General features: G+C 51.8%; 1 protein-coding gene across 1 annotated transcript; it reads left to right on the top strand.

The window, feature by feature from the left end:
- Positions 1 to 4,670: 4,670 nt before the first annotated feature.
- On the top strand, positions 4,671 to 7,319 carry LOC148838371 (growth hormone secretagogue receptor type 1). The gene is made up of 4 exons (XM_088911171.1): positions 4,671 to 5,012; positions 5,598 to 6,060; positions 6,673 to 6,952; positions 7,049 to 7,319. The coding sequence occupies exons 1-4, from the start codon at positions 4,671 to 4,673 to the stop codon at positions 7,317 to 7,319; spliced, it is 1,356 nt and encodes a 451-aa protein (XP_088767297.1).
- Positions 7,320 to 10,107: the final 2,788 nt, after the last annotated feature.

Here is a 10,107-nt window from a genome sequence, read left to right as displayed (position 1 = left end):
GAGGAGAGAGAGGCTCCCTGTCTCTATAGGTGAGTGAACAGAGAGAGGAGGAGAGAGAGAGGAGAGAGAGAGGCTCAACAGGTACAAATTCACACTGAACAACAACACATTGGAGCACACATCCAGCTACACATATCTCGGTCTCACCATCAGCTCTTCCGGGAGTTTTGACCTGGCAGTGAAGGCACTGAGGGAGAAGGCACTCAGGGCTTTCTACGCAATAAGAAGGAGGCTCTTCAACATCAACCCACCAACAAGAATCTGGCTCCAAATACTTGAAAGTGTAATCCAACCCATTGCCCTATACGGCAGTGAAGTGTGGGGTCCCCTCACAGACCAGGATTACACCCAATGGGACAAACACCCCACAGAAACTCTGCACATGGAGATCTGTAGAAACATCCTCCGTGTGCAGAGAAGAACTCCTAACAACGGGTGCAGGGCCGAATTAGGCCAGTACCCACTATTGATAAACATACAGAAAAGAATATTCAAGTATTGGCTACACCTAAAAAACAGTGACCAAAATTCCTACCACCACAAAGCCCTGCTGAGCCAAGAGCTGAGCCCAGAACAGAGCCCCCTGAGCCAGCTGGTCCTGAGGCTCACCGACCTGAGCCACACCGACACTAACCAGCCTCAGGACAGCACTGCTAGAGCACCACAACCCAGACTCAACCACATCACAGCACAGATCAAACAGCAATATCTCACACACTGGGACACACACACACAGACACAACATAAACTGGAATGTTACAGAACCTTAAACAGACAATACACACTAGCTGAATATTTGACCAAAATAAAAAATAACAAACAGAAACAGACCCTGACGAAGTACAGGCTCAGTGACCACAGCCTGGCCATAGAAACTGGGCGACACAGGCAGACCTGGCTGTCCAGAGAGGACAGGCTGTGCTCCCACTGCCAGCGGGGAGAAATAGAGACAGAGGTGCACTTCCTACTGCACTGTGACAGATACTCTGGGATTAGAGAAACATTCTTCCCTAAATTCAGAAATCTAATCCCAGAGTTCCCACACCTGCCAGAATCACAACGGGTCCCAATCCTACTGGGAGAGGGAGGAGGGAACTCAGTTGAACTGGCAGCCCAGTATGTGATCTCCTGTCACAGCCTGAGGAACAGTGAGTCTGTCTCCCAATAATGCTCCTTCTTTCTACAGTATATGTAAATATTTTATAATATGTCATTGTTGTAAATGTCTGTAATATGTCTGTAGATTTTATTTTACTTCTATTTTTGTTTTGTTTCATGTAAATATCATTACTTTCATTTGCTTTGGCAACACTGATTGTACCCATCGGTCATGCTAATAAAGCACCTTGAATTGAATTGAATTGAATTGAGAGGCTCCCTGTCTCTGGAGGTGAGTGAACAGAGAGAGGAGAGAGAGGCTCCCTGTCTCTGGAGGTGAGTGAACAGAGAGAGGAGCAGAGAGAGAGGAGAGAGAGGGTCCCTGTCTCTGGAGGTGAGTGAACAGAGAGAGGAGAGAGAGGCTCCCTGTCTCTGGAGGTGAGTGAGCAGAGAGAGGAGCAGAGAGAGGAGAGAGAGGGTCCCTGTCTCTGGAGGTGAGTGAACAGAGAGAGGAGCAGAGAGAGAGGAGAGAGAGGGTCCCTGTCTCTGGAGGTGAGTGAACAGAAAGAGGAGCAGAGAGAGGAGAGAGAGGGTCTCTGTCTCTGGAGGTGAGTGAACAGAGAGAGGAGGAGAGAGGAGGAGAGAGGGGAGAGACGGTCCCTCTCACTGGAGGTGAGTGAACAGAGAGAGGAGGAGAGAGAGAGGAGAGTGAGGCTCCCTGTCTCTGAAGGTGAGTGAACAGAGAGAGGAGGAGAGAGAGAGAGCCCCCCCCCTCCACTGCCTGTCCCTCCTCGGATCTGGCTGAGCAGGCAGGCAGAGAAAGAGAGACACAGGCTCATGTCTGACTGGATACCTGCAGCCCAGCCTGAAGCTGAAGACCCACACGCAGGGAGGAAGACCTGAGTGCTAGCACTGATGAATAGCAGCCTGGCACTAGCAGGCGGACTTTCCCAGTGGATCCCAGCGTGATTGAGCCAGTGGTGTCGTTGGATTGAGGTAGGAGCTCTTCAGCCCGGTCCAGGCAGGACCGGTCGTGCTGTACAGTGGTCAACCGCTGTAGAAGCAACTCTGAACACTGGTAACACCGTGCTCAAGGGGCTGGAAAGGGCACCTCCTAGCTATCAAGTGAATTATGTCTTATTGAAGCTTTTATATACATGAGAACATTCAGGTTTGTACATCGCACATGCATCTCACAGTCTGCCGATCACTAGCTGCTATTGGCATTGCTGTTGTATTCACACGGTATATTGTAGTGCTGTTATAACATTTTACAGGTTATAATGGACATAAAATACAGAAAAAAAAGACAAATACAGATCACAACACAACAAACACAACAAAAGGAAAATATGAAAGAGGAGGGTGGCGTGATTGCTACCTTGCTGCGCAGGGGCCCTGGGTTCGATTCCTGGGTGCTGTCTGCTCGGAGTTTGGATGTTCTCTCTGGGTTTCCTCTGGGTGCTCTGGTTTCCTCCCACAGTCCAAAGACATACTGGTAGGGTAATCAGCTCCTAGGAAACCTGGTGTGAGTGTGTACATGTCTGTGTGTGTGTCTGTGTGTGAGTGGCCTGCGATGGATGGTGTCCCGTCCAGGGTGTACCTGCCTTGTGCCTGTTGCTTGCTGGGATAGGCTCCGACTGCCCTGCAACCCTGAATCGCATGAAACAGTTAGAAAATGGATGGATGAGAAAGGAACTGAGCTTGCATGAGAGAGACATACAACTATAAAGACACTCAGTCCAGCTCATCTGTATCTCCACATTCACACTCATCACCATCAGATCTGTAGAGACTGTAAAGACACTCAGTCCAGCTCATCTGTATCTTCACATTCACACTCATCACCATCAGATCTGTAGAGACTGTAAAGACACTCAGTCCAGCTCATCTGTATCTTCACATTCACACTCATCACCATCAGATCTGTAGAGACTGTAAAGACACTCAGTCCAGCTCTCTGTATCTCCACATTCACACTCATCACCATCAGATCTGTAGAGACTGTAAAGACACTCAGTCTGATCATCTGTATCTTCACATTCACACTCATCACCATCAGATCTGTAGAGACTGTAAAGACACTCAGTCCAGCTCATCTGTATCTTCACATTAATTTTCCTCAAAAGACAATTCAGAATCAAAGCTATGAAGAGATGCCCTATACTAAATAGCAGATTGAGTAATTGGTGAGTATAAAGATGAAGAATATAATCTTAGTTCTATTGATTTTTGTTATTGCCCTGTTTTTCAGATCAACAGCTCCCACTCCCCTCTCACTGACAACCCCAGCCTGCTACAGAGGAATGTGATTGGACACCCTCACGTGTCACTTAACAGAGCAAGAACAGCTGATTGGTCAGCTCACCCCCTGGAGCCTCCCTTGGGGGGCTTTTGTTTCGGACCTGTAAACGGGATGGATAAAGAACTCCAGTCCAGCCCCTCGAAAGAGCAGAGAGAAGAGATGAACTACATTGTGATTGAACTACTGATGACTCTCTATTAATAGCACTCTGTTCCAGCTATCTGCCTTTCAATTAAATCTATATACAGTAATTGGAAGTAGAGAGCAGTCCAATACAACTCCATATAGTACACTGGAGTCTGGTATAGTTCCACTCTCTGCACTACAGAACAGTATGATACAGTACAGTAAAGAGCAGTACAGTATAATAAGGTGCAGTACAGTCTTATACAGTACAGTAAAGTGCAGTACAGTATAATAAGGTGCAGTACAGTCTGATACAGTACAGTAAAGTGCTGCACAGTCTGATATAGTAAAGTGCAGAGTAATACAATGGAGTGGACTCCAGTATAGTAGAGTACAGTGTGAGTGTGACATTGGCCTGGCTGTAGGATTGCGAAGTGCCCTGAGTACAGGTGCTGTATAGATCAAATCTCAGTACTTCTCTGGGGGTGTCTGTCCCTTTACCCCAGAATGCTGCAGGAGGACTTGACATCAAACACTCCTCCTCTTCCCCCTCTCACCAACACAAACTGTTCCAGCTCTGAAGGCCCGGTGTGGGCTGGTTCTGGGCTGCGGTGCCAGGAGCCGTTCTAATCAGCACGACACTGACCCTCTGCAAGCCTCGTGGGGCGGTCTCGGTGACCATGACCTGAGAGGAACAAGTAATAGGTTTATTCCATGCTGAAAAGAGAAGAAAGAAAACACAACGTTTCAGCTGTGGAGCCTTCTTCAGGTGTGAGCAAGGCCTGTCTGATGGACTGTGTCCTGGAACGCAGTGGAATAGGTGTGCTAACTCCGCCCAGGGGGCGTGGTCAGGTCTGGGCAACACCCACTGCCCAGACCAGGCCCAGCCCGCAAGGGGACCACCTTGGGCACACTTTAAACTCTTTAAACACACTTTAGGCACTCTGTGAGCACACTTTGGGCACTCTTTAAGCACACCTTGGGCGCTCTTTAAGCACACCTTGGGCAGACTTTGTGCGCAGATCTGAGCAGGAGGAAGCAGCCCTCCTGCTTCAAGGAAGAGAAGAAAAAGCGAGCAGCCCAACAACTCGCTTAGAGGACAAGGACCTGCAACATCCCCGAGCCGGACCCCGCGGGAGAGATGGACGTGCTGTTCAGCGGAGACGGGGAGAGGAATTCCTCGGAGGAGCTGCTCCTGTGCCCCGGAGCGGGAGCGGGCAGCGAGGGCTGCGGGGCGGCCAGGGGCAACGGGAGCGAGTGGTGGCCAGCAGGGCAGGAGGAGGCGCTGTTCTCCGTGCCCGAGCTGTGCGCGGTCACGGCGGTGTGCACACTGCTCTTCCTGGTGGGCCTGGTCGGCAACGTGCTGACCATCCTGGTGGTGTGGCTGTACCCCGACCTGCGCAGCACCACCTACCTGTACCTCTGCAGCATGGCACTGTCCGACATCTTCATCTTCCTCCTCATGCCCCTCGACCTCTACAAGGTACAGATCTCCCCTGCCGGAGAGAGAGGCAGTACAACAGAGCACAAGAGCACACAAGACTGTAGCACAGTTCAGTGTAACAGAGCACAAGACTGTAGCACAGTGCAGTACAACAGAGCACAAGAGCACACAAGACTGTAGCACAGTGCAGTACAACAGAGCACGACAGCACACAATACTGTAGAGTACAGTGTAGATCAGTACAGTACGCTATAATACAGAGCAGTATAGATTACAGTATATCTCAGTATGTAACGGCACTGACCAGTACAGTGCAGTGTAACACAGTACAGTACTGAACACGACAGTATAGCGCAGTGTAGCTCCAGATATATCAGCACAGAAAGTGTAGTACACTATAGCTCAGTGCAGTATGGAAGAGCATAGTACAATGCTATAGTTGGAGTGCAGTGTAGCACTAGAGTATTTTCTGAGATCTTGTCTATGATAGGTCAGTATAGTCACGTTGTGCCAGTATGCCTGTCTGTGTTGTGTCACCGGGACACCTGACAAAGTTCTGTCAAAACCGCTGCAAGCTGACGTTCTGCTGTTCTGCCCTCCCCTATCCTTCCCACAATCCCCCAGCTGTGGCGCTTCCGGCCGTGGAACTTCGGCAGCCTGGTATGCAAGCTGGCCCAGTTCCTGAGCGAGGCCTGCACCAACTCCAGCATCCTGCACATCACCGCGCTCAGCATCGAGCGCTACCTGGCCGTGTGCTTCCCGCTGCGCGCCAAGGTGCTGGTGACCCGCGGCAAGGTGCGGGCGCTGATCGGGCTGCTGTGGGCCGTGGCCCTGCTCAGCGCCGGGCCTGTCTTCGCCCTGGTGGGCGTGGAGGAGCTGGAGAATGGCGCGGGCAGCGAGTGCCGCTCCACGCAGTACGCCACCAGCTCGGGGCTGATGGCGGCCATGATGTGGGTGTCCAGCCTGTACTTCCTGGTGCCCGTGTGCTGCCTCAGCGTGCTGTACGGCCTCATCGGGCACAAGCTGTGGCACCGCCGGCACAGCTCCCACCGCGACAGGAGCAACCGGCAGACCGTGAAGATGCTGGGTGAGTCTCTTCAACATCAACTCATACACAAAGACTGCAGAAACATCCTCCGTGTGCAGAGAAAAACACCTCACAATGGGTGCAGGGCTGAATTATGCCAATATCCATTATTAATAAACACAGAAGAGGGTAATAAAGTATTGGCTACGCCTAAAAAACAGCGACCAAAACTCCTACCACCACAAGGCCCTGCTGAGCCAAGAGCTGAGCCCTAAACAGAGCCCCCTGAGCCAGCTGGTCCTGAGGATCACTGACCTACTGTGCTGTTACAAATATTCAGAGTATCTGTCACAGTGCAGTAGGAAGTGCACCTCTGTCTCTATTTCTCCCTGCTGGCAGTGGGAGCACAGCCTGTCCTCTCTGGGCAGCCAGGTCTGCCTGTGTCACCCAGTTTCTATGGCCAGGTTGTGGTCACTGAGCCTGTACTTCGTCAGGGTCTGTTTCTTTTTGCTGTTTCTTATCTTGGTCAAATATTCAGCTAGTGTGTATTGTCTTTTTAGGGTTCTGTTGCATTCCAGTTTATGTTGTGGTTGTGTGTGAGATATTGCTGTTTGACCTGTGCAGTGACGTGGTGTCTCACGCTGTCTTCCTCGCCCTGCCCCCTCTCCCCAGCGGTGATCGTCTTGGCGTTCGTGCTGTGCTGGCTCCCCTTCTACGTGGGCCGGATGCTCTTCTCGCTGTCCCTGGGCACCACGGACATGTACTACATCAGCCAGTACTTCAACCTGGTCTCCTTCGTCCTCTACTACCTCAGCGCCGCCATCAACCCCATCCTCTACAACACCATGTCCGCTCGCTACCGCGCCGCCGTCTGCCGGCTGCTGGGTCGCCAGCAGAGACTGCCCCTGGGCGCCCGCAGCTCCCCCGCCCCCTGGGACTCCGAAACCAACCTGTAGACTTGGGCATACTTTCTGCCCCCTGTGGTGGAGTACTGTTACTGCAGGAGTGGTTCCACCTGCCCCCCTGTGATGGATTACTGTTACTGCAGGAGTGGTTCCACCTGCCCCCCTGTGGTGGATTACTGTTACTGCAGGAGTGGTTCCACCTGCCCCCCTGTGGTGGAGTACTGTTACTGCAGGAGTGGTTCAGCCAGTGAGCCACAAGGACAAGGCTCATGTTTGCTCATGTACTGCTCCTCACGCTCCTGCTGCTGCTATGGTCCTGGGGGCCTTGTGCAGACCCTGGATATTATAAAGGAGCAGAGAGAACACACTTGTGAGATCAAAGCCAAGCACAAAACAGAGGCAGCACCAACTTAGTAGAATCAACAGTTGCCCTGAGGGTCTGATGTACAGGCTTGTACAGGAATCTGAATTTTTGTGGTGGAGGCTGGACTGTTGCACCTGTTTTTTTTTGTTATGGGGGGGTGTTCTGGGGCTCTGGAGGCCGGAACGGCACACCTGGAGGTGGCCGGGATGCCAGTGAAATTTCTGACCCCAAACCAGCCCCTGCCCTGCGAACAGCTGTCAGCCTCTGGTCGCTGGTCTGCTGTTGCCGGGTCTAAGAAGCTCGGGTCGGACCCAAACCGCCGGGCTGGACTGGGAGAGGCGTGGAGCAAGCTGTGCTCTGTCCCAGGCCGAGTGAGGGGTGAGGGGCTGGGCTGCGGAGACACTGTACAGCAGAAATCAACAAGCACAAAGTGAAGTCGGTCTCTTTGTCCGTTTTCGGCAGAGGCTTCAAAGTGGCACTGACATTTCAGGGTCCTGTCCTGCAGACAGCTGCAGGATTTTCCCGTCTGAAAGAAAAAAAGCCTTCTGACTGATATTTCACTGTCCAGCACAAACTCCTCTTCAGGATATACTGCATACCTTACTACACATCTGACAGCACTATCATAGCATTACATTATATGGGGATTCCATCCTGGACTGGGACCCTAACTGTGATCTCTGGGCTGTAGGGGCTCATCCTGGACTGGGACCCTGACTGGGATCTCTGGGCTGTAGGGACTCATCCTGGACTGGGACCCTAACTGGGATCTCTGGGCTGTAGGGACTCATCCTGGACTGGGACCCTGACTGTGATCTCTGGGCTTTAGGGACTCATCCTGGACTGGGACCCTGACTGGGATCTCGGGGCTGTAGGGACTCATCCTGGACTGGGACCCTGGCTGGGATCTCTGGGCTGTAGGGACTCATCCTGGACTGTGACACTGGCTGTGATCTCCAACCTGTAGGTAGTATGTTCAGGAGGCTTGGAGAGAATGCTTGGTTTTCTATATTCTATTAGCTTCTGAGTGTTTCCTCTGTTTTCCCGTACAAGTGGATCAATAAATTATTTAATCAATGTTTGAAATGAATCACTGCTATATCACCAGATTTTCCTCTCCTTTATACTCCACAGCGATATTCCATCTTCAGATAATCTGCACTTCCAACCAGTCCGGAGCTACTGACCTGCTGCCTGAAATCAATTTCCCTAATTTCATCACCTCGTGTGTTATTGTAATGGAGAGACCTGGACAAGAACGAGAGGGTGACAGTGAGACAAACAGGGAAACTGAAAGATGGGCAACAGACAGAGGGAGAGGGAGATGGAGGAGAAGAGAGAGAGACTGAGGATGGTGGGCAACAGGGAGAAGGAGAGAGATGGAGGGGAGGGAGATGGGAAAGAGAGTGCAGAAGAAGAGAGAGATGGAGAGAGACAGAGAAAGCAGAGAGATGGAGAAAAGAGTGATGGGGGAGAGAGAAGAGAAAGATGAGGACAGATGGAGGGGGAGACAGAGAGGAAAGAGAGAAGGAGGAGAGAGAGAAGAGAGAAGGAGGAGAGAGTGATGGATTGGAGAGTGATGGAGGGGAGAGAGAAGGAGAGGAAAGAGAGATGGAGGAGAGAGAGATGGAGGAGAGATGCAAATGGAGGAGAGATGCAGATGGAGGAGAGAGAGAAGGAGGAGAGAGTGATGGGGAAGAGAGTGATGGAGTGGAGAGAGATGGAGGAGAGAGTGATGGAGGAGAGAGAGAAGGAGGAGAGAGTGATGGAGGAGAGAGAGATGGAGAGGAAAATGGAGGAGAGAGTGATGGAGGAGAGAGAGAAGGAGGAGAGAGTGATGGAGGAGAGAGAGATGGGGAGGAAAGAGAGATGGAGGAGAGAGAGATGGAGGAGAGATGCAGATGGAGGAGAGAGTGATGGAGGAGAGAGAGAAGGAGGAGAGAGTGATGGAGGAGAGAGAGATGGGGAGGAGAGAGAGATGGAGGAGAGATGCAGATGGAGGAGAGAGTGATGGAGGAGAGAGTGATGGAGGAGAGAGAGAAGGAGGAGAGAGTGATGGAGGAGAGAGAGATGGAGAGGAAAATGGAGGAGAGAGTGATGGAGGAGAGAGAGAAGGAGGAGAGAGTGATGGAGGAGAGAGAGATGGGGAGGAAAGAGAGATGGAGGAGAGAGAGATGGAGGAGAGATGCAGATGGAGGAGAGAGTGATGGAGGAGAGAGAGAAGGAGGAGAGAGTGATGGAGGAGAGAGAGATGGGGAGGAGAGAGAGATGGAGGAGAGATGCAGATGGAGGAGAGAGTGATGGAGGAGAGAGAGAAGGAGGAGAAAGTGATGGAGGAGAGAGAGATGGAGAGGAAAGAGAGATGGAGGAGAGAGAGATGGAGGATAGATGCAGATGGAGGAGAGAGTGATGGAGGAGAGAGAGAAGGAGGAGAGAGTGATGGAGGAGAAAGCGATGGAGAGGAAAGAGAGATGGAGGAGAGAGAGATGGAGGAGAGATGCAGATGGAGGAGAGAGTGATGGAGGAGAGAGAGAAGGAGGAGAGAGTGATGGAGGAGAGAGAGATGGAGAGGAAAGAGAGATGGAGGAAAGAGAGATGGAGGAGAGAGTGATGGAGTGGAGAGTGATGGAGGAGAGAGATGCAGATGGAGGAGAGAGTGATGGAGGAGAGAGAGAAGGAGGAGAGAGTGATGGAGGAGAGAGATGCAGATGGAGGCAAGAGAAGAGAGAGAGGGCTGCAGACAGACCAAAAGCTGCAGGGGAGTTGCAGTCTGTCTCTGCGCCAGGTTCAGACTCAGGGCAGCCGATCGATGCCGGCCGGGGTCTGGGCAGGAAGAGC

This window comes from Atractosteus spatula, chromosome 3 (genome assembly GCF_055471065.1).
Source record: "Atractosteus spatula isolate fAtrSpa1 chromosome 3, fAtrSpa1.hap1, whole genome shotgun sequence".
Lineage (NCBI taxonomy): Eukaryota > Metazoa > Chordata > Actinopteri > Semionotiformes > Lepisosteidae > Atractosteus > Atractosteus spatula.
Note: the sequence above shows the minus strand (reverse complement) of the source record. Positions and strands in the feature narration are given on the sequence as shown.

Excerpts from the sequence above, each read along its gene's own strand:
- LOC148838371 (XM_088911171.1), top strand. The coding sequence starts at position 4,671 with ATGGACGTGCTGTTCAGCGGAGACGGGGAGAGGAATTCCTCGGAGGAG. Across the intron at positions 5,013-5,597 it reads TGCCCCTCGACCTCTACAAG|CTGTGGCGCTTCCGGCCGTG; the intron begins GTACAGATCTCC and ends ACAATCCCCCAG. Across the intron at positions 6,953-7,048 it reads TGGGACTCCGAAACCAACCT|GAGTGGTTCCACCTGCCCCC; the intron begins GTAGACTTGGGC and ends CTGTTACTGCAG.